Source organism: Thunnus thynnus, chromosome 9 (assembly GCF_963924715.1).
Source record: "Thunnus thynnus chromosome 9, fThuThy2.1, whole genome shotgun sequence".
NCBI lineage: Eukaryota > Metazoa > Chordata > Actinopteri > Scombriformes > Scombridae > Thunnus > Thunnus thynnus.
In genome coordinates, this window is record NC_089525.1 from 16,863,940 (window position 1) to 16,888,458 (window position 24,519).

The 24,519-nt window shown below is 41.1% G+C and overlaps 7 protein-coding genes across 42 annotated transcripts in view; all 7 read left to right on the plus strand.

The window, feature by feature from the left end:
* LOC137189417 (protocadherin gamma-C5-like) overlaps positions 1-24,519 on the plus strand; it is a 316,496-nt gene that overhangs the window by 128,077 nt on the left and 163,900 nt on the right. The window lies entirely within an intron of this gene.
* On the plus strand, positions 273-3,806 carry LOC137188761 (protocadherin gamma-A7-like). Its single transcript, XM_067598362.1, has 2 exons — positions 273-785; positions 2,079-3,806. The coding sequence occupies exons 1-2, from the start codon at positions 400-402 to the stop codon at positions 2,863-2,865; spliced, it is 1,173 nt and encodes a 390-aa protein (XP_067454463.1). The 5' UTR covers positions 273-399; the 3' UTR covers positions 2,866-3,806.
* On the plus strand, positions 3,939-6,689 carry LOC137188762 (protocadherin gamma-A7-like). Its single transcript, XM_067598363.1, has 2 exons — positions 3,939-4,491; positions 5,785-6,689. Exons 1-2 carry the CDS (start codon positions 4,103-4,105, stop codon positions 6,569-6,571), a joined length of 1,176 nt encoding a protein of 391 aa, XP_067454464.1. The 5' UTR covers positions 3,939-4,102; the 3' UTR covers positions 6,572-6,689.
* Positions 7,431-10,020, plus strand: LOC137188828 (protocadherin gamma-A7-like). Its single transcript, XM_067598407.1, has 2 exons — positions 7,431-7,949; positions 9,243-10,020. The coding sequence occupies exons 1-2, from the start codon at positions 7,561-7,563 to the stop codon at positions 10,018-10,020; spliced, it is 1,167 nt and encodes a 388-aa protein (XP_067454508.1). The 5' UTR covers positions 7,431-7,560.
* Positions 11,123-13,860, plus strand: LOC137188829 (protocadherin gamma-A7-like). The gene is made up of 3 exons (XM_067598408.1): positions 11,123-11,647; positions 12,941-13,709; positions 13,819-13,860. The coding sequence occupies exons 1-3, from the start codon at positions 11,256-11,258 to the stop codon at positions 13,858-13,860; spliced, it is 1,203 nt and encodes a 400-aa protein (XP_067454509.1). The 5' UTR covers positions 11,123-11,255.
* LOC137188830 (protocadherin gamma-A7-like) lies at positions 14,666-17,333 on the plus strand. The gene is made up of 3 exons (XM_067598409.1): positions 14,666-15,205; positions 16,493-17,268; positions 17,325-17,333. Exons 1-3 carry the CDS (start codon positions 14,833-14,835, stop codon positions 17,331-17,333), a joined length of 1,158 nt encoding a protein of 385 aa, XP_067454510.1. The 5' UTR covers positions 14,666-14,832.
* On the plus strand, positions 18,315-24,267 carry LOC137188832 (uncharacterized). The gene is made up of 3 exons (XM_067598410.1): positions 18,315-20,928; positions 21,650-24,121; positions 24,241-24,267. The coding sequence occupies exons 1-3, from the start codon at positions 18,490-18,492 to the stop codon at positions 24,265-24,267; spliced, it is 4,938 nt and encodes a 1,645-aa protein (XP_067454511.1). The 5' UTR covers positions 18,315-18,489.

A 24,519-nucleotide genomic window follows, 5' to 3' on the forward strand; every position in this document is an offset into this window, starting at 1 on the left:
TGTCTTTAAATGTGCTTTAATTTACAAATCATGTCATCCAGATCGACCCCAATGTCATTTAACTCGATAGATATGTTAAAATAATCTGTTTATTTAAATGTGAGTACTGTGGTAGAATTTTCATTTGATTTTCACCTTTTAGACTGTTAGGGACGCTGTTGGCCAGTGAAATAATTTCTTTGTGTCGTCATTGAATCCCCGCCACTCCCCTACTGACTATACAGTAAAGAAGGCTCTCTGTGTTTTGTCGAGGTTTAGGGCACGTAAGAGAGAACATGGCCACGCAGACTTGTCTGTAAACGTTGAAGACGTTATTAGATATAACAGGGAAACGGATATTTCAGGAGATTTGCCGTCACATTAACTGGATATAGATCATTTTCCTCGATTTTTGTTGGGATGATGGCACCTAGAAGATCTCTCTACGTATTAAGATGGCGTTTGTTTTATGCAATGCAGCGGCAAATAGGACTGCTTGTGTTCCTGCTTCATATGGTTAACATGGTAGGTGGTCAGATACGATATTCTATACCAGAGGAGATGAAGAAAGGCTCTGTCATTGGCAATGTTGCGCAAGATCTTGGTTTGGATCTGAAAAGGCTCCGTTTTGGGCGGGCCCGTATCGTGACAGAAGAAAACATCCAGTACACCGAGCTGAAGACAGACAAAGGGATTCTAGTCGTGAATGAGAGAATAGACCGAGAGCAGCTCTGTGGGGACGTAACACCGTGTAGCTTCAGCTTTGAGATGATTTTGGAAAATCCTATGGAATTGCACAGAATAACTGTTGAGGTTTTGGATATAAATGATCACGCTCCCGTCTTCCCAAATCAAGCTAAAGCTATCAGCTTGGAAATAAGCGAATCAGCTGTAGTCGGAGTGCAGTTTCCACTACAGAGTGCAGAGGATCTAGATGTGGGGCAAAACGGATTGCAAGATTACATTTTATCACAAAACGACAATTTTATATTGAAGCAACATCCAAATCCAGATGGAAGAAAATATGTTGAAATGGTGCTCCAGAAGCCTTTAGACAGAGAACAACGTCCTAATTTCTCTTTAAAACTAATCGCAGTTGACGGAGGGACACCACAGAGATCCGGTACAGTAAATATAGATGTGACTGTGTTAGATGCTAACGACAATGCTCCAGCATTTAACCAATCAGTGTATAAAGCTTCTGTGATGGAAAACACAATGAAAGGCACCAATATTATTACAGTAAATGCCACAGACGCTGACAGCGGTTCATATGGACGCATTACTTACAGTCTCTCTAAAAGTAAAGGAAGTGCAGCAGATATATTCAGTATCGATGAAAACACTGGCACGATTTCTCTCTCTGGTCAGATGGATTATGAAAAGGACAGAAAATACGAGGTGAGAGTGGAGGCAAAGGATCAGGGTGGCCTAACCGGGACAAGCAAAGTAATATTTGAGGTTGTTGATGTCAATGATAATGCTCCAGCTATAAATATTATGTCATTTTCCAGCCCCTTGTCTGAGGATGCGCGTCCCGGTACAACTATTGCGATTTTAAACATAAAAGATGCAGATTCTGAAAAAAATGGGCAAATAAAATGTTCTGTAGATGACAAACTTCCCTTTAAAATCGAATCATCTCTAACAAAATATTACAATTTGGTCTCAGATCAATATTTTGATAGAGAATCGGTCTCAGAATATAACATAACAATAACAGCCACTGATTTCGGGTCTCCTCCTCTTTCTACCTCAACAAAATTAAATCTAAAAATTTCTGACGTAAACGACAACGCACCATTATTTGGTAAGAACATGTATTCTGCTTACGTCACAGAGAATAATTCCCCTGGAGTTTCAATATTTGCTGTCAGCGCGCGGGACTCTGATTGGAATCAAAACGCCAGAATCTCGTATCTTTTAGAAGACACACAGGTGAGCGGTAGTCCAGTTTCTACTTATGTGTCTTTAAACTCTGAAACTGGAGTTCTTAGCGCGGTTCGCTCCTTTGATTATGAGCAAATTAAACAGCTTCAGCTGGTAGTCAAAGCGCAGGATGGAGGTTCCCCTCCACTCAGTAGCAATGTGACCGTGAAAATAATGATCCAGGACCAGAACGACAACCCTCCTCAGGTTCTGTACCCAGTCCAGACCGGTGGCTCTCTGGTGGCTGAAATGGTGCCTCGTTCAGCAGATGTGGGTTATCTGGTCACTAAAGTGGTGGCTGTTGATGTGGACTCTGGACAGAATGCCTGGCTCTCCTATAAACTGCAGAAAGCCACAGACAGGGCGCTGTTTGAAGTGGGCTTACAGAATGGAGAAATAAGAACTATCCGCCAGGTGACTGATAAAGACGCTGTGAAACAAAGACTGACTGTTATAGTGGAGGACAACGGGCAGCCCTCTCGTTCAGCCACAGTCATTGTTAACGTGGCGGTGGCGGACAGCTTCCCTGAAGTGCTGTCAGAGTTCACTGACTTTACACACGACAAGGAGTACAATGACAACCTGACTTTTTACTTAGTGTTGGCTCTGGCAGTAGTTTCCTTCCTCTTCATCACGTGTTTAGTGGTTATTATATCAGTGAAAATCTACAGATGGAGACAGTCTCGCATCCTGTATCACTCCAATCTCCCTGTGATTCCATATTATCCACCACGTTACTCAGACACTTTGGGGACAGGGACTCTCCAACACGTGTACAATTACGAGGTGTGCAGGACGACTGACTCCAGAAAGAGTGACTGTAAGTTCGGCAGAGCTGGTAGTCAGAACGTGCTGATAATGGACCCCAGTTCTACAGGGACGATGCAGCGGATGCAGAGTGAAAAGAGCATCCTGGATGAACCAGACTCTCCTCTAGAGGTGAGTTTAACAACTTAGCTTCGTAATTGTGCCCCGTTTTCGCTTCCTCTTTTAGTTGCATTGATAAAAAAATAGTTGCACTTTATGTCGCCATTTTCAGCACCATGGACAGCATCTCAGTTTGCATAGTTACATAGAAATGCTGGTTCTGTTTAAGTCTTCATAGATGCAGCATTGGAAAGGACAGGCTCCTAATAAAATTGTGTTTATATGTATCTATTTTGTGTTGCTGATATGCGTCATGGGAAATGTAAAGCTGTATTAATGATGGTCAAACTAAACGTGTCTGCGCAATGTTTACTGCCAAAGTTTTTGACTTTGTTGTTTATATATCTTTGAGAGATGTTGTAGTTATGGCTGAAGTTCGGAAACTAAAGGCACCTGGTAAAGATTGAGCAAAGATTTTAGTCACATTAAAATAATGAAAACATTAATGCCAAGTGATTGCATAAGAGAATAGCCGCACCGCCCACATATTTTCTCCTTAGAATATAAAAGGTACACTAGTCGTCTTCCTGCATTGATACTGCATATTATCACCAGCAATAATGAAGATTAGTTGCATATTCGAGTACTTAAGAGGAAACTGCTTGATTTCCACATCCATGTGGAAGGTCTGCATCATTATATAACACGTTGTAAACCATTGAATCATATGGAGTTTTTAAAAACATATATTTCATAATTGAGACATGTATATTTTCATATAATTTTATATTATATGTGGGACTTTTATTTGCAATCAGTGATTACATTTTTGTCGGTAAGACCGACTGCATTGTAGGTGAATTGTTTGAGATTCAATTTTCTGTTATTTTGGACAGATCGTTTTTGCGGTTTGCTGTTACACATACTTTGTTATAATACAAATATTAATTTGAAATGTGTTTGAATTTAAACATCCTTTATTAAGAGTCATCCCAATGTGATGTCCATACGTTATAGAGATGTGTTCCTTTTGTCATTTTGTGTCAGTATTGTCATCTTGGTCTCATTTGATGTTCACTTCTTAGACTCTAAGGGACGCTGTTGGCTAGTAAAAAGAATAATTTCTGTGTTGTGTCGTCTGTCAGTCCACTCCCCTACTGACTATACAGTGAAGGAGGCTCTCTGTATTTTGTCGAGGTTTAGGGCACGTAAGAGAGAACACAGCCTAACAGACTTGGATGTAAACGTTTAAGACGTGATATAACAAGGCACCGGACCGTCATATCAATTGGACATAGATCATCTTTCCCGATTCTTTGTTGCCATCATGGCAACTCGAAGACACCCCATATACATGTGCGAAAGATGGCGATTGTTTTATGGACTGCGAGGACAAATAGGACTGTTCATGCTTCTGCTTCATGTGGTTAATATGGTAGGTGGTCAGATTCGTTATTCCATACCAGAGGAGATGAAGAAAGGCTCTGTCATTGGTAATGTAGCGCAAGATCTTGGTTTTGATCTGAAAAGGCTCCGTTCTGGGCGGGCCCGTATCGTGACCGGAGAAAACATCCAGTACACCGAGCTGAAGACAGACAAAGGGATTCTAGTCGTGAATGAGAGAATAGACCGAGAGCAGCTTTGTGGGGACGTAACACCGTGTAGCTTCAGCTTTGAGATGATTTTGGAAAATCCTATGGAATTACACAGAATAACTGTTGAGGTTTTGGATATAAATGATCACGCCCCTGTCTTCCCAAATAAAGATAAAGCTATCAGCTTGGAAATAAGTGAATCAGCTGTAGTCGGAGTGCAGTTTCCACTGCAGAGTGCAGAGGATCTAGATGTGGGGCAAAACGCATTGCAAGATTATATTCTATCACCAAACGACAATTTTATTTTGAAGCAACATGCAAATCCAGATGGAAGTAAATATGTGGAAATGATGCTCCAGAAGTCTTTGGACAGAGAACAACGTCCCAATTTCTCTTTAAAACTAATCGCAGTTGACGGAGGGACACCACAGAGATCCGGTACAGTAAATATAGATGTGACTGTGTTAGATGTCAACGACAACGCTCCAGTATTTATTCAATCAGTGTATAAAGCGTCCGTAATGGAAAACACGACAAAGGGCACTAGCATTATTACAGTAAATGCTACAGACGCTGACAGCGGTTCAAACGGACTCATTACTTACAGTTTGTCTAAAATGAAAGGAAGTGCAGCAGATATATTCAGTATCGATGAAAACACTGGCACAATTTATGTGTCTGGTCAAATAGATTTTGAAAAGGACAGAAAGTACGAGGTGAGAGTGGAGGCAAAGGATCAGGGTGGCCTAACCGGGACAAGCAAAGTAATATTTGAGGTTGTTGATGTCAATGATAATGCCCCAGTTATAAATATTATGTCCTTTTCCAGCCCCTTGTCTGAGGATGCGCGTCCCGGTACAACTATTGCGATTTTAAACATAAAAGATGCAGATTCTGAAAAAAATGGGCAAATAAAATGTTCTGTAGATGGGAAACTTCCCTTTAAAATCGAATCATCACTAACAGACTATTACAATTTGGTCTCAGATCAATATTTTGATAGAGAATCCGTCTCAGAATATAACATAACAATAACAGCCACTGATTTCGGGTCTCCTCCTCTTTCTACCTCAACAAAATTACATCTAAAAATCTCTGACATAAACGACAACGCACCATTATTTGATAAAAACATGTATTCTGCTTACGTCACAGAGAATAATTCCCCTGGAGTTTCAATATTTGCTGTCAGCGCGCGGGACTCTGATTGGAATCAAAACGCCAGAATCTCGTATCTTTTAGAAGACACACAGGTGAGCGGTAGTCCAGTTTCTACTTATGTGTCTTTAAACTCTGAAACTGGAGTTCTTAGCGCGGTTCGCTCCTTTGATTATGAGCAAATTAAACAGCTTCAGCTGGTAGTCAAAGCGCAGGATGGAGGCTCCCCTCCACTCAGTAGCAACGTGACCGTGAAAATAATGATCCAGGACCAGAACGACAACCCCCCTCAGGTTCTGTACCCAGTCCAGACTGGTGGCTCTCTGGTGGCTGAAATGGTGCCTCGTTCAGCAGATGTGGGCTATCTGGTCACTAAAGTGGTGGCTGTTGATGTGGACTCTGGACAGAATGCCTGGCTCTCCTATAAACTGCAGAAAGCCACAGACAGGGCGCTGTTTGAAGTGGGCTTACAGAATGGAGAAATAAGAACTATCCGCCAGGTGACTGATAAAGATGCTGTGAAACAAAGACTGACTGTTATAGTGGAGGACAACGGGCAGCCCTCTCGTTCAGCTACAGTCATTGTTAACGTGGCGGTGGCGGACAGCTTCCCTGAAGTGCTGTCAGAGTTCACTGACTTTACACACGACAAGGAGTACAATGACAACCTGACTTTTTACTTAGTGTTGGCTCTGGCTGTAGTTTCCTTCCTCTTCATCACGTGTTTAGTGGTTATTATATCAGTGAAAATCTACAGATGGAGACAGTCTCGCATCCTGTATCACTCCAATCTCCCTGTGATTCCTTATTATCCACCACGTTACTCAGACACTTTGGGGACAGGGACTCTCCAACACGTGTACAATTACGAGGTGTGCAGGACGACTGACTCCAGAAAGAGTGACTGTAAGTTCGGCAGAGCTGGTAGTCAGAACGTGCTGATAATGGACCCCAGTTCTACAGGGACGATGCAACGGATGCAGAGTGAAAAGAGCATCCTGGATGAACCAGACTCTCCTCTAGAGGTGAGTTTAACAATTTAGCTTCGTAATTTTGCCCCCCTTTTCGGTTCCTTTTTATCTTGCATCATAAAAAAATAGTTTCACTTTATGTCGCCATTTTCAGCACCATCGACTGCATCTCAGTTTGCAATATTTCATAGAAAAGCTGGTTCTTTTTAAGTCTTCATACATGCAGCATTGGAAAGCCAGGGAAAGCAGAGGCTTCTAAACGAAATGTGTTTATATGTGTCCATAGTTGCATATTCGAGTATTTAAGCGGAAACTGCTCAATTTACACATCCATGTGGAAGGTCTGCATCATTATATGACACATTGTAAGCCATTGAATCATTTTATGGAGTTTTTAAATACACACACACACACACACACACACACACACACACACACACACACACACACACACACACACACATATATATTAGAATTGAAACATGTATATTTTCATATAATTTTATGTTATATGTGGGACTTTTATTTGCAATCAGTGACTACATTTTTGTCAGTAAGACCGACTGCATTGTGGGTGAATTATTTGAGATTCAATTTTCTCTTTTTTTGGACGGGTCGTTTTTGCGGTTTGCTGTTATACAGAATTTGTTATATTACACATATTCAGTTAAAATGTGTTTTAATTTTTAAATACTTCATTATAAGTCATCCCAATGCGATGTCCACACGTTATAGAGATGTTTTCCGTTTGTTATTTTTAGATTGTCAGTACTGTCATCTTGGTCTCATTGATGTTCACCTTTTAGACTCTAAGGGACGCTGTTGGCTAGTAAAAAATAATTTCTGTGTTGTGTCGTCATTCAGTCTACTCCCCTACTGACTATACCGTGAAGAAGGCTCTCTGTGTTTTGTCGAGGTTTAGGGCACGTAAGAGAGAACATGGCCTCACAGACTTGTATGTAAACGTTGAAGACTGATATAAGAAGGAAACAGGGAGCACAACCATTTTAACGTCATATCAATTGGATATAGATCACCTTTCCCGATTCTTTGTTGCCATCATGGCAACTCGAAGACATCTCACCTACATGTGCGAAAGATGGCGATTGTTTTATGGACTGCGAGGACGAATAGGACTGCTCATGCTCCTGCTTCATATGGTTAACATGGTAGGTGGTCAGATTCGTTATTCCATACCAGAGGAGATGAAGAAAGGCTCTGTCATTGGTAATGTAGCGCAAGATCTTGGTTTGGATCTAAAAAGGCTCCGTTCTGGGCGGGCCCGTATCGTGACAGAAGAAAACATCCAGTACACCGAGCTGAAGACAGACAAAGGGATTCTAGTCGTGAATGAGAGAATAGACCGAGAGCAGCTTTGTGGGGACGTAACACCGTGTAGCTTCAGCTTTGAGATGATTTTGGAAAATCCTATGGAATTGCACAGAATAACTGTTGAGGTTTTGGATATAAATGATCACGCCCCTGTCTTCCCAAATAAAGATAAAGCTATCAGTTTTGAAGTCAGTGAATCAGCTGTAGTCGGAGTGCAGTTTCCACTGCAGAGTGCAGAGGATCTAGATGTGGGGCAAAATGGATTACAAGATTACATTTTATCACCAAATGACAATTTTATATTGAAACAACATGCAAATCCAGATGGAGGTAAATATGTTGAAATTGTGCTCCAGAAGCCTTTAGACAGAGAACAACGTCCACATTTGTCTTTAAAACTAATCGCAGTTGACGGAGGAACACCACAGAGATCTGGTACAGTAAATATAGATGTGACTGTGTTAGATGCCAACGACAATATTCCGGTTTTTAATCAGTCAGTGTATAAAGCGTCCGTAATGGAAAACACGACAAAGGGCACTAGCATTATTACAGTAAATGCAACAGACGCTGACAGCGGTTCAAATGGACTCATTACATACAGTTTGTCTAAAATGAAAGGAAGTGCAGCAGATATATTCAGTATTGATGAAAACACTGGCACAATTTATGTATCTGGTCAAATAGATTATGAAAAGGACAGAAAATACGAGGTGAGAGTGGAGGCAAAGGATCAGGGTGGTTTAATCGGGACAAGCAAAGTTATATTTGAGGTTGTTGATGTCAATGATAATGCCCCAGCTATAAATATTATGTCATTTTCCAGCCCCTTGTCTGAAGATGCGCGTCCTGGTACAACTATTGCGATTTTAAACATAAAAGATGCAGATTCTGAAAAAAATGGGCAAATAAAATGTTCTGTAGATGGAAAACTTCCCTTTAAAATCGAATCATCTCTAACAAACTATTACAATTTGGTCTCAGATCAATATTTTGATAGAGAATCCGTCCCCGAATATAACATAACAATAACAGCCACTGATTTCGGGTCTCCTCCTCTTTCTACCTCAACAAAATTACATCTAAAACTTTCTGACGTAAACGACAACGCACCATTATTTGATAAAAACATGTATTCTGCTTACGTCACAGAGAATAATTCCCCTGGAGTTTCAATATTTGCTGTCAGCGCGCGGGACTCTGATTGGAATCAAAACGCCAGAATCTCGTATCTCTTAGAAGACACACAGGTGAGCGGTAGTCCAGTTTCTACTTATGTGTCTTTAAACTCTGAAACTGGAGTTCTTAGCGCGGTTCGCTCCTTAGATTATGAGCAAATTAAACAGCTTCAGCTGGTAGTCAAAGCGCAGGATGGAGGCTCCCCTCCACTCAGTAGCAATGTGACCGTGAAAATAATGATCCAGGACCAGAACGACAACCCCCCTCAGGTTCTGTACCCAGTCCAGACCGGTGGCTCTCTGGTGGCTGAAATGGTGCCTCGTTCAGCAGATGTGGGCTATCTGGTCACTAAAGTGGTGGCTGTTGATGTGGACTCTGGACAGAATGCCTGGCTCTCCTATAAACTGCAGAAAGCCACAGACAGGGCGCTGTTTGAAGTGGGCTTACAGAATGGAGAAATAAGAACTATCCGCCAGGTGACTGATAAAGATGCTGTGAAACAAAGACTGACTGTTATAGTGGAGGACAACGGGCAGCCCTCTCGTTCAGCTACAGTCATTGTTAACGTGGCGGTGGCGGACAGCTTCCCTGAAGTGCTGTCAGAGTTCACTGACTTTACACACGACAAGGAGTACAATGACAACCTGACTTTTTACTTAGTGTTGGCTCTGGCTGTAGTTTCCTTCCTCTTCATCACGTGTTTAGTGGTTATTATATCAGTGAAAATCTACAGATGGAGACAGTCCCGCATCCTGTATCACTCCAATCTCCCTGTGATTCCTTATTATCCACCACGTTACTCAGACACTTTGGGGACAGGGACTCTCCAACACGTGTACAATTACGAGGTGTGCAGGACGACTGACTCCAGAAAGAGTGACTGTAAGTTCGGCCGAGCTGGTAGTCAGAACGTGCTGATAATGGACCCCAGTTCTACAGGGACGATGCAGCGGATACAGAATGAAAAGAGCATCCTGGATGAACCAGACTCTCCTCTAGAGGTGAGCTGAATAATTTTTCTCAGTCTATGTGCCCATTTTGTTCTCTTCCTTTATTTAGTTGAATTGACGAAAAACCGTTGCACTTCATACCGTCATTTTCAGTACCATGGACAGCATCTCAGTTTGCATTACCTGACAGATAAGCTGATTTTTTCTTAATAGATGCAGCATTGGAAAGCATAAACTCCTAAAAGAATCTATCGTATCGTCATATGTAACTCTTTTGTGTTGCCTAAATGCAGTTTTGGAAATAAATGCTGCAGTAATTGTGTTCAAACTTCGTTTACTGCCAGCGTTTATTTATCTTTTTTTTTTTCATCCAATACACCTACGCGCCAAGGAATGTTAGGTGTGTTTGGAGTTGGGCATAAAGGAATCAGGAAATGTTAAGGAAAGGGTATTGTCACGGCAAAATTACAAAAATGTCAAAACTGAGTAATAGCATAAGGAATCTCATCTCATACTTTCACTTCGGAATGTAAAGATGACTCTAGCTTACTCCCTGCATTGGTACTGCATATTACCGCTGGACACGTCCTAATGCTGAATAGTTAACATATTAATGTATTGTAGAGGAGACTGCTCAAATTACAGATCAGTCTTCATGCAATACACTGTAAACCACTGAATCGTTGTAGGGAGTCATTAATATTACTGTAGAATTTAAAATGTGTATTTTCTGTAAAGATAGCGATTGTATTTATTTTAGTTGAAACAACTCTTTATTTTTTTCATAAGTCCAACAACATTATCGGTGAATTGTTTGAGATTGAGGTATAATTTTCTGTCATTGTGGGCCGGTCGTATTTGCAGACTACTCATTTTTGTGATCATGCAATATATAGAGTTGAAACGTGGTTAAATTTACAAATATATTATTAAAAGTCATTCCAATTTTATTCCCACAGTAGATAGAGAGAAATGTTTTCAATGTGTCTGTTTTAGTGTCAGTGCTATGGTAGAAATTTCATTTCATTTTCACTTTTTAGACTCTAAGGGACGCTGTTGGCCAGTAAAATAATTTCTGTATTGTGTCGTCATTCAGTCAACTCCCCTACTGACTATATAGTGAAGGAGCCTCTCTGTGTTTCATCGTTTAGGGCACATAAGAGAGAAAATGGCCTCACAGACTTGTGTATAAGCGTTGAAGACGTGTTTACATGTAACCAAGAAACGGATATATCGAGATAAGATTTGCCGTCGCATCAGTTGGATATAGATCACCTTACTTGATTTTTGTTGCCATGATGACAACTCGAGAATCTCTCACCTCCATATTCTTAAGATGGCGATTGTTTTCTGCAATGCAACGGCAAATAGGACTGCTCGTGCTCTTGCTTCATATGGTTAACATGGTAGGTGGTCAGATTCGTTATTCCATACCGGAGGAGATGAAGAAAGGCTCTGTCATTGGTAATGTAGCGCAAGATCTTGGTCTTGATCTGAAAAGGCTCCGTTCTGGGCGGGCCCGTATTGTGACCGGAGAAAACATCCAGTACACCGAGCTGAAGACAGACAAAGGGATTCTAGTCGTGAATGAGAGAATAGACCGAGAGCAGCTTTGTGGGGACGTAACACCGTGTAGCTTCAGCTTTGAGGTGATTTTAGAAAATCCAATCGAATTACACAGAATAACTGTTGAGGTTTTGGATATAAATGATCACGCTCCCGTCTTCCCAAATAAAGATAAAGCTATCAGCTTTGAAATAAGCGAATCAGCTGTAGTCGGAGTGCAGTTTCCACTGCAGAGTGCAGAGGATCTAGATGTGGGGCAAAACGCATTGCAAGATTATATTTTATCACCCAACGACAATTTTATATTGAAGCAACATGCAAATCCAGATGGAAGTAAATATGTTGAAATGGTGCTCCAGAAGTCTTTAGACAGAGAACAACATCCTAATTTCTCTTTAAAACTAATCGCAGTTGATGGGGGGACACCACAGAGATCCGGAACAGTAAATATAGATGTGACTGTGTTGGATGCCAACGACAATGCTCCAGTATTTAACCAATCAGTGTATAGAGCGTCTGTGATGGAAAACACAATGAAAGGCACCAATATTATTACAGTAAATGCAACAGACGCTGACAGCGGTTCAAATGGACTCATTACTTACACTTTGTCTAAAATGAAAGGAAGTGTAGCAGATATATTCAGTATTGATGAAAACACTGGCACAATTTATGTATCTGGTCAAATAGATTTTGAAAAGGACAGAAAATACGAGGTGAGAGTGGAGGCAAAGGATCAGGGTGGCCTAACTGGGACAAGTAAAATTATATTTGAGGTTGTTGATGTCAATGATAATGCCCCAGTTATAAATATAATGTCATTCTCCAGCCCCTTGTCTGAAGATGCGCGTCCTGGTACAACGATTGCAGTCTTCAATGTAAAAGATGCAGATTCTGAAAAAAATGGGCAAATAATATGTTCTGTAGATGGGAAACTCCCCTTCAAAATCGAGTCATCTCTGACAAACTATTACAATTTAGTCTCAGATCAATATTTTGATAGAGAATCCGTCCCCGAATATAACTTAACAATAACAGCCACTGATTTCGGGTCTCCTCCTCTTTCTACCTCAACAAAATTACATCTAAAAATTTCTGACGTAAACGACAACGCACCATTATTTGATAAAAAAATGTATTCTGCTTACGTCACAGAGAATAATTCCCCTGGAGTTTCAATATTTGCTGTCAGCGCGCGGGACTCTGATTGGAATCAAAACGCCAGAATCTCGTATCTTTTAGAAGACACACAGGTGAGCGGTAGTCCAGTTTCTACTTATGTGTCTTTAAACTCTGAAACTGGAGTTCTTAGCGCGGTTCGCTCCTTAGATTATGAGCAAATTAAACAGCTTCAGCTGGTAGTCAAAGCGCAGGATGGAGGCTCCCCTCCACTCAGTAGCAACGTGACTGTGAAAATAATGATCCAGGACCAGAACGACAACCCTCCTCAGGTTCTGTACCCAGTCCAGACCGGTGGCTCTCTGGTGGCTGAAATGGTGCCTCGTTCAGCAGATGTGGGCTATCTGGTCACTAAAGTGGTGGCTGTTGATGTGGACTCTGGACAGAATGCCTGGCTCTCCTATAAACTGCAGAAAGCCACAGACAGGGCGCTGTTTGAAGTGGGCTTACAGAATGGAGAAATAAGAACTATCCGCCAGGTGACTGATAAAGATGCTGTGAAACAAAGACTGACTGTTATAGTGGAGGACAACGGGCAGCCCTCTCGTTCAGCTACAGTCATTGTTAACGTGGCAGTGGCGGACAGCTTCCCTGAAGTGCTGTCAGAGTTCACTGACTTTACACACGACAAGGAGTACAATGACAACCTGACTTTTTACTTAGTGTTGGCTCTGGCTGTAGTTTCCTTCCTCTTCATCACGTGTTTAGTGGTTATTATATCAGTGAAAATCTACAGATGGAGACAGTCCCGCATCCTGTATCACTCCAATCTCCCTGTGATTCCTTATTATCCACCACGTTACTCAGACACTTTGGGGACAGGGACTCTCCAACACGTGTACAATTACGAGGTGTGCAGGACGACTGACTCCAGAAAGAGTGACTGTAAGTTCGGCAGAGCTGGTAGTCAGAACGTGCTGATAATGGACCCCAGTTCTACAGGGACGATGCAACGGATGCAGAGTGAAAAGAGCATCCTGGATGAACCAGACTCTCCTCTAGAGGTGAGTTAGTATAATTTAGCTTTGCTGCTGTCCTTTTATGTGTCTCTGTTTTTGTCTTTTTTTAGTTACATTGATCGTGAACCCTTGCACTCTGTATCCTCACTTTCAGCACCATGGACAGCATCTCAGTCAGTTTGGATTACTAGTATGATTATGCTTCTGCATAACTTTTCGCAGATATAATCATTGAGAGCACGTCTTTTCAAGCCGTATATTGCATACAAGTTATGCTAATACGTTTGTACTTTGCACTTCAAAAATATGATGATGTTTTTGGCATGCATCTGTCCAGCCTTTGGGTCACCGATTTTAACTCATACCCACACTTGTAATTTAAAGGATGGTGAGAGTGTGGTCAAAGGTACGCAACCAAAACCACTTAGTAGATGTTGGGAGAAGATTGTAGTCACGATTAAATCATAAATTTAAATAATTAAATAATTAATGGCGTCATCTAACCGGAACCTCTCACGGCTGGTGTTGATGGCATCGCTTATAAGGCCACATCAGGTAGCAGTTAATTTTATTCAGCTAGATTGCTGTACCATGTTGTAGAGCATATCGATTCTCTACTGGAGATTTCTTTTTTTTTTTTTCTTTTTGCTTCAGTGCGTTAACGGTATTCTATTATTCACTTTTAAATACAGTTTTCTATTTAGAAATACATTGATTTGTCAAAAATGATAAGAGCGTACGTCTGCTTTGTATTATTACTATGACAACTCATGTATTTGTTTCAAGTTATCATGATATTCGTCTTTTTAAGACTTTTAAATTGTAGTTATTCAGTGCCTATGAAGATTGAATTTACCATTATTTGATTGTTGATATTCATCGAGTGGACTCTAAGGGACGCTGTTGGTCAAGTAAAAACAAATCAGAATAGTGTTTTAGGCGGTGCCTTTCTTTATTCTGCTCAGTGGAGAGTGGATATGCTTTAGACTGTAAACGATGTTGAGGTGGGCGCAGAGAGAACTGCCTTTGATTTGATACTCGCATTTTTCACTACGCGAGAAAGGAAACCGGACATGTCATTGCTTTTAATCTACACTTGAATAACGTGATTGTTAATCGTTGGGTTTTAGTGTTTGGATAGTGTAATTTTAAGATAATTCTTCATAACATGGATTCCAGAAAACACATCTACCGGACTCTAAGATGGCGTTTTTGCTACAAACTGACGTCGCAAAGCGTCCTGCTTCTAATTTTTCTCAGTCATATGGTCAGTGGTCAAATTCGATATTCAATCCCAGAAGAAATGAAGAAAGGGTCCCTTATCGGTAATGTCGCCTTGGATCTTGGAATAGATATGCAGAGGCTCCGTTCTGGCCGGGCCCGTATCGTGACCGGAGAGAGCATCCAGTACACCGAGCTGAAGACAGACAAAGGGACTCTAGTCGTGAATGAGAGAATAGACCGAGAGCAGCTTTGTGGAGACGTAACGCCGTGTAGCTTCAGCTTTGATTTGATTTTAGAGAACCCTATGGAGCTACACCACGTTACGGTCGAAGTGTTGGACATAAATGATAATTCACCTTCTTTTCACCAGCACGACATGAAATTGACGATTGGCGAATCAGCCGCACCGGGAGCACGTTTTGTTTTGCCGACAGCCAATGATCCTGATGTGGGAGTCAACGGGCTCCAGGACTATAATTTGTCTCCAAATGATAATTTCGTTTTGAAAAAGCATTCAAATGTTGACGGAAGAAAATATGCGGAGATGGTGCTTGAGAGACCGTTGGATAGAGAACAATATCCAAGTCTGTCTCTAAAGTTGATTGCAGTGGACGGTGGGACGCCACAGAAATCTGGTACAGTAAATATAGATATCACTGTCCTAGATGCTAATGATAATTCACCTATTTTCAACCAATCAGTCTACAAGACCACTGTAATGGAAAATGCCGCAAGAGGTACCTATATCGTCACTGTGAATGCCACTGACGCAGATAGCGGATCAAATGGTTTGATATACTATTCTATTTCCAAAATGCAAGGCGACATTGATAATATATTTGAAATTGACAAGACTACAGGTGTGATTTTTCTTTCAGGACATATTGACTATGAAAAAGCCAAGAAATATGAAATACGCATTGAAGCAACAGACCAAGGAGCTTTAACAGATTCCAGTAAAGTCATAGTTGAGGTGATTGATGCGAATGACAATCCACCGATCATTAATGTGATGTCATTCACGAGTCCTGTGTCAGAGGACTCCCCTCCTGGTACAACTATTGGCATAATAAATGTAAAAGATCTTGATTCGGGGGATAACGGGCAAGTAAATTGTAGAATAGAACAAAATGTGCCTTTCAAGATTAAATCTAATTTAAGAAATTACTATACATTGGTAACAGACGCAGTATTAGATCGTGAAAGTGTTTCAGAGTATAATATCACTGTTGTTGCGACAGATGCAGGAAGGCCCCCTCTGTCAACAAACAGAGCCTTTAATTTAAAAATTTCTGACGTAAACGACAATGCTCCAGTTTTTCCCCAAAGTGTTTACAGTGCATTTATCACAGAAAATAACTCTCCAGGAGTTTCTATTCTCACTGTTAAGGCCAAAGATCCAGATGAAAACCAAAACGCCCGTATGTCTTATATTCTTGAGAATACTAATATCGGTGAATCTCCAGTTTCTGAATATGTTTCTATTAATTCAGAAAGCGGAGTGATACATGCGGTGCGCGCATTTGATTATGAGCAAATCAAACAGCTTATTTTAATTATCAAAGCGCAGGATGGAGGCTCCCCTCCACTCAGTAGCAACGTGACTGTGAAAATAATGATCCAGGACCAGAACGACAACCCCCCTCAGGTTCTGTACCCAGTCCAGACCGGTGGCTCTCTGGTGGCTGAAATGGTGCCTCGTTCGGCAGATGTGGGCTATCTGGTCACTAAAGTGGTGGCTGTTGATGTGGACTCTGGACAGAATGCCTGGCTCTCCTATAAACTGCAGAAAGCCACAGACAGGGCGCTGTTTGAAGTGGGCTTACAGAATGGAGAAATAAGAACTATCCGCCAGGTGACTGATAAAGATGCTGTGAAACAAAGACTGACTGTTATAGTGGAGGACAACGGGCAGCCCTCTCGTTCAGCTACAGTCATTGTTAACGTGGCGGTGGCGGACAGCTTCCCTGAAGTGCTGTCAGAGTTCACTGACTTTACACACGACAAGGAGTACAATGACAACCTGACTTTTTACTTAGTGTTGGCTCTGGCTGTAGTTTCCTTCCTCTTCATCACGTGTTTAGTGGTTATTATATCAGTGAAAATCTACAGATGGAGACAGTCTCGCATCCTGTATCACTCCAATCTCCCTGTGATTCCATATTATCCACCACGTTACTCAGACACTTTGGGGACAGGGACTCTCCAACACGTGTACAATTACGAGGTGTGCAGGACGACCGACTCCAGAAAGAGTGACTGTAAGTTCGGCAGAGCTGGTAGTCAGAACGTGCTGATAATGGACCCCAGTTCTACAGGGACGATGCAGCGGATACAGAATGAAAAGAGCATCCTGGATGAACCAGACTCTCCTCTAGAGGTGAGTTTAATAATGTAGCTTCGTCTCTGTGCCTTAATTTCTCTTTCTGTGTTTAGTTACACTGATAGTGAACCGTTGCACCCGGTACCGTAATTTTCAGCACCACGGACAGCATCTGACTTTGCATCACTTAACGGGAATGCTGCGTCTGTATTACAGGTTTTATTATATCACTTCGTTGCATTTTATGCTAACCGACTGAGAACTTGCTTGTTTTTTGCAATGTTAGAAATCTGCTACATCACTGGGCTAATTTGCTCGTACAGTGAGTGTCATCCCTGGAGTCTGTTTATGAGTATTCACTTGTGATTTTTGAAAAAATATGGTATGTGTGTCTCTAAAATTATTAGTCTAACATTTTTGATACCAACAATCAAAAATGCCCTTTCAATGTTCATTTAACATTTTACCAAATTCCTAGCTTTTCCTCTCCAGTGATTTCTCTATCCATGATATAATTATAGTGGCCTTTTGTTTTTCTTAATTTGGTTGACATGTATCGCGCTGCTTTTAATCACACAATTTCATATTTGTAGATCTAATTACATCCGAGCTGTATTAAATTATAGGTCTAACATTTTTATAATACCAATCAAAAATGCACTTTTAATGCTTATTTAACATTTTACTAAATCCCTAGCTTTTCCTCTCCAGTGTTTTCTCTATCCATTGTATAATCACAGTGGACTTTTGTGTTTGTTTGTTTTTTTAAATTTATTTGACATGTATTGCACTGTTTTTAATGACACATTTTCATATTTGTAGACCTAATTACATTAGAGCCGCATTATATTAATACTCAGGGTGAGATTATTTTGTGCTTTTAATGGTTTTGCTGTGGACGTTTTCTTTTTCGCTTCGGTGAATAATCAATACATCTCAAACAAATATAATCAGCCACTTAATATTTCCCAGAAAACAGTCCATGCTGACTGGTGTTACTGATTTTGGACTCTAAGGGACGCTGTTGGCCAATTCAACATCTCTAAAACATTATCAAACAGTCCCCTCCTTTACCACTCTGGCCTATGACAGAAAGGCAGAGACTGTGCATTATGTCGTTTGGGATTCGAAGCAAACAGATTCGCATTAAGTGATATATCCATTCAGATATATAGATGCGCTGAACTGAAAAGACAAAACCGTTTTTATGTGTTTTTCAGAATAAGCATTGTGCTTAGATCGTTGTGGAACATATTTTCGTTTTTTCTTCCTTTTGCTATGGCATGTGGAATGCCACCCTACACCCGGTGCGTAAGATGGCGTTTTGGCTGCGGACAGATTTGGCAGATTCTGTTCTTTCTTTTTTATCTCAACCATATAGTCAGCGGACATATCCGATATTCAATCCCAGAGGAGATGAAGAAAGGCTCCGTCATTGGTAATGTAGCACAAGACCTCGGTTTGGATCTGAAAAGGCTTCGTTCTGGTCGGGCCCGTATCGTGACCGGAGAGAGCATCCAGTACACCGAGCTGAGGACAGACAAAGGGATTTTAGTCGTGAATGAGAGAATAGATCGAGAACAGCTTTGCGGAGACGTGACACCGTGCAGCTTCAGCTTTGAGGTGATTTTAGAAAATCCTATGGAGTTGCATCAAATTACTGTTGAAATAACAGATATAAATGATCATTCGCCCACATTCAAAAGAGACAGCATCCATTTCGAAATCAGCGAATCGGCTAATAGTGGCTCTCGTTTTTCATTGACAAGCGCAGAAGACCCAGATGTGGGAGTTAATGGACTTAGAGAATATTTTTTGACCGAGAATGACAATTTTGTTCTGAAACAGAACTCTAATGCAGATGGTAAGAAATATGCAGAGATGGTGCTTCAGAAGCCATTAGACAGAGAGAAGCAGCCCAATCTGTCTCTGAAGTTAATAGCTGTAGACGGTGGAACTCCGCAGAGATCTGGTACAGTAAACATAGATATCACTATACTTGATGCCAATGATAATGCTCCTGTATTTAATCAGTCAGTGTACAAAGCTACAGTAATGGAAAACGCTCCGAAAGATACTTATGTTACCACTGTCAATGCTAGTGATGCAGACATCGGGTCATATGGTATGGTGACATATTATTTTTCAGATCTTAACAGTGGTCTACGTGATTTGTTTACCATTGATGAAAAATCGGGTGTTATTTTAATAACAGGTTTAATTGATTATGAAAAGGACAAAAAGTACGAACTCAGAATCGATGCAAAAGATCAGGGAGGTTTGACAGATTCAAGTAAAGTGATAATTGAAGTAACTGATGTAAATGACAACGCCCCTATCATAAGCGTCATGTCATTCACTAGTCCTGTATCAGAGGACTCCCCTCCTGGTACCACTATTGGCATAATAAATGTAAAAGATCTTGATTCGAGTGAAAACGGACAGGTAACATGTAAAATAGAACAAAATGCTCCTTTCAAGATTAAATCTAATTTAAGAAATTACTATACTTTGGTAACGGATACTGTATTAGATCGTGAAAGTGTTTCAGAGTATAATATCACTGTAGTTGCCACAGACGCTGGAATGCCTCCTCTGTCAACAAGGAAAAACTTCAACTTAAAAATTTCTGATGTAAATGACAATGCCCCAGTTTTTCTACAAAGTGTTTATATTGCGTCTATCCCAGAAAACAACTCTCCGGGTGTTTCTGTTCTCACTCTACTTGCTAAAGATCCCGATGTAAACCAAAATGCCCGCGTTTCTTATATTCTGGAGGATACTAATATCGGTGGATCTCCGGTGTCTGGATATATTACTGTAAATGCAGAAAGTGGGGTAATACATTCAGTGCGTTCATTTGATTATGAGCAAATCAAACAGCTGACTTTCGTCGTCAAAGCGCAGGATGGAGGCTCCCCTCCACTCAACAGCAATGTGACTGTCAAAATAATGATCCAGGACCAGAACGACAACCCCCCTCAGGTTCTGTACCCAGTCCAGACTGGTGGCTCTTTGGTAGCTGAAATGGTGCCTCGTTCAGCAGATGTGGGCTATCTGGTCACTAAAGTGGTGGCTGTTGATGTGGACTCTGGACAGAATGCCTGGCTCTCCTATAAACTGCAGAAAGCCACAGACAGGGCGCTGTTTGAAGTGGGCTTACAGAATGGAGAAATAAGAACTATCCGCCAGGTGACTGATAAAGATGCTGTGAAACAAAGACTGACTGTTATAGTGGAGGACAACGGGCAGCCCTCTCGTTCAGCTACAGTCATTGTTAACGTGGCAGTGGCGGACAGCTTCCCTGAAGTGCTGTCAGAGTTCACTGACTTTACACACGACAAGGAGTACAATGACAACCTGACTTTTTACTTAGTGTTGGCTCTGGCTGTAGTTTCCTTCCTCTTCATCACGTGTTTAGTGGTTATTATATCAGTGAAAATCTACAGATGGAGACAGTCTCGCATCCTGTATCACTCCAATCTCCCTGTGATTCCTTATTATCCACCACGTTACTCAGACACTTTGGGGACAGGGACTCTCCAACACGTGTACAATTACGAGGTGTGCAGGACGACTGACTCCAGAAAGAGTGACTGTAAGTTCGGCAGAGCTGGTAGTCAGAACGTGCTGATAATGGACCCCAGTTCTACAGGGACGATGCAGCGGATACAGAATGAAAAGAGCATCCTGGATGAACCAGACTCCCCTCTAGAGGTGAGGTGCAATACATATAATTTTAACCTCTTGAAACGTTGTTTCTCTGAACTGAAAAGAAATGGTAAACGTAGTTGGTTGCTGTTTCACCGAAAAGAAGTGCACACGGTTCTCTTCAGCACCACAGTGCGGACAGCTCCTATTAGGTGCTCTATGGCTTGAAAACATTACACTTCCTTCATAACTTCTTCTAGTACTACTATTACTACCACAACCACTAATAATAATTATAATAATAAAATTCTTCTTCTTCTTCTTCTTCTTGTTATTGTTATTATTATTATTATTATTATTATTATTATTATTATTATTGCGTGTTTTTGAGGCAGATTTCTCAACATTTGCAAATATAACGTGGTTGTGGTCCTCACAATTAAATGCATTCTTTTTTCTTTTTTTTTTTGGTCAGAAACAGTGCGGTGTACACGTACATATTTCTCCTTTATTCTATGCTTCGGATAAACACTTTATTATTTACTTCCTAACCATTTGGTGTTCACGTTTTGGACTCTAAGTGACGCTGTTGATCAAGAATATAATTTCTACCAATAGTCTCTGTGTTGCAGTATAATGACGTTCTTTGTAAGATGACGTTGAAGTAGGCTTAGTGGGAACATCAGGAAGCGTATACATTTCGGGAAAGAAAGGTTGTGTCGTGTCTACAGGCTTTGTTTCTCTTCGTGAATAAAAGCACATTTGGAAGAGTGGATGTTATTAAATTCATATCGGAGAAGCTCAGCTCTTTTCTTCCCGGAAAATGTCCTCTTCTGATATGTCGTATCAGCAGCCACTCTGCAGAAGGCGTTTGCATTATGGACCTCTACGGGTTCTTTTTTTGCTATACTTCTTCAATATCGTCGCTGGCCAGATCCGCTACTCTATACCAGAGGAGATGAAGAAGGGCTCTCTTATCGGTAATGTAGCACAGGATCTTGGTTTGGATCTGAAAAGGCTCCGTTCTGGTCGGGCCCGTATTGTGACCGGAGAAAACATCCAGTACACCGAGCTGAAGACAGACAAAGGGATTCTAGTCGTGAATGAGAGAATAGACCGAGAGCAGCTTTGTGGAGACGTAACACCGTGTAGCTTCAGTTTCGAAATAATTTTAGAAAATCCCATGGAGCTACACCACGTAACAATTGAAGTGTTAGACGTAAATGATCACCCTCCGGTATTTAAGAAATCAAACATTATGTTAGACATAAGCGAGTCAGCTAATCTTGGGGCGCGATTTGTGCTGGAGAGTGCAGAGGATCCTGATGTTGGCGTCAATGGCCTGCAAAATTATATTTTAACCTCAAACGACAATTTCGTGTTAAAGCAGCATGTAAATCCAGACGGGAGTAAATATGCTGAGATGGTGCTTCAGAAGCAGTTAGACAGAGAGGAGGTTTCCCATCTGTCTTTAAAGCTTATAGCGATGGATGGGGGCAATCCACAGAGATCTGGCACCGTTAATATAAACATAATGGTTTTAGATGTAAACGACAATGCGCCCGTATTTAACCAGTCAGTTTATAAGGCCACGGTGATTGAAAATGCAGCAAAAGGCACCAATATTGTTACTGTTAATGCTACAGACGCAGACAGTGGATCGAATGGTTACATCACATATTCCATTTCAAACGTGAAGAGCAATATAGCTGATTTGTTGTCCATCGATCAAGTTTCTGGTGTATTATCTGTTTCTGGCCCAATAGATTTTGAAAAAGACAAAAAGTACGAACTCAGAATCGATGCAAAGGATCAGGGAGGTTTGACAGATTCAAGTAAAGTGATAATTGAAGTAACTGATGTAAATGACAACGCCCCTATCATAAGCGTCATGTCATTCACTAGTCCTGTATCAGAGGACTCCCCTCCTGGTACAACTATTGGCATAATAAATGCTAAAGATCTCGATTCTGGTGAAAACGGACAGGTAACATGTAAAATAGAACAAAATGCTCCTTTCAAGATTAAATCTAATTTAAGAAATTACTATACTTTGGTAACAGATACTGTATTAGATCGTGAAAGTGTTTCAGAGTATAATATCACTGTAGTTGCGACAGATGCAGGAATGCCTCCTCTGTCAACAAAAAGAACGTTTCATTTTAAAGTTTCTGACGTGAACGATAATGCTCCAGTGTTTTCACAAGGTGTTTACACTGCGTTTATTGCAGAGAATAATTCTCCAGGTGTTTCTGTTCTCACTGTTAAGGCTAAAGATCCAGATGAAAACCAAAATGCCCGTATTTCTTATATTCTTGAGAATACTAATATTGGTGGATCTCCAGTTTCTGAATATGTTTCTATTAATTCAGAAAGCGGAGTGATACATGCGGTGCGCGCATTTGATTATGAGCAAATCAAACAATTGGTTTTCTTCATCAAAGCGCAGGATGGAGGCTCCCCACCACTCAATAGCAATGTGACTGTGAAAATAATGATCCAGGACCAGAACGACAACTCTCCTCAGGTTCTGTACCCAGTCCAGACTGGTGGCTCTCTGGTGGCTGAAATGGTGCCTCGTTCAGCAGATGTGGGCTATCTGGTCACTAAAGTGGTGGCTGTTGATGTGGACTCTGGACAGAATGCCTGGCTCTCCTATAAACTGCAGAAAGCCACAGACAGGGCGCTGTTTGAAGTGGGCTTACAGAATGGAGAAATAAGAACTATCCGCCAGGTGACTGATAAAGATGCTGTGAAACAAAGACTCACTGTTATAGTGGAGGACAACGGGCAGCCCTCTCGTTCAGCTACAGTCATTGTTAACGTGGCGGTGGCAGACAGCTTCCCTGAAGTGCTGTCAGAGTTCACTGACTTTACACACGACAAGGAGTACAATGACAACCTGACTTTTTACTTAGTGTTGGCTCTGGCTGTAGTTTCCTTCCTCTTCATCACGTGTTTAGTGGTTATTATATCAGTGAAAATCTACAGATGGAGACAGTCTCGCATCCTGTATCACTCCAATCTCCCTGTGATTCCATATTATCCACCACGTTACTCAGACACTTTGGGGACAGGGACTCTCCAACATGTGTACAATTACGAGGTGTGCAGGACGACTGACTCCAGAAAGAGTGACTGTAAATTCGGCCGAGCTGGTAGTCAGAACGTGCTGATAATGGACCCCAGTTCTACAGGGACGATACAGCGGATACAGAATGAAAAGAGCATCCTGGATGAACCAGACTCCCCTCTAGAGGTGAGGTGCAATACATATAATTTTAACCTCTTGAAACGTTGTTTCTCTGAACTGAAAAGAAATGGTAAACGTAGTTGGTTGCTGTTTCACCGAAAAGAAGTGCACACGGTTCTCTTCAGCACCACAGTGCGGACAGCTCCTATTAGGTGCTATTTATATGTTTAAACTCACCTGCCAGCTGTTTGGATTTAAAATGATCAACAGACAGCTGAGGTTAAACTTTTGAGCCAAATAAAGGCTCAATAACAAAATCCACAATATGTTTAGATACATATTGACACCACTGAAAATCACTCTTGTATTCTGTATTAAATGACTGACAACTTGTTAATGTTCTGCAGCATATGAATAGAGTTTAGCTACCGAATGAATTTTGTCCGATATTAGTCATTTTTAGA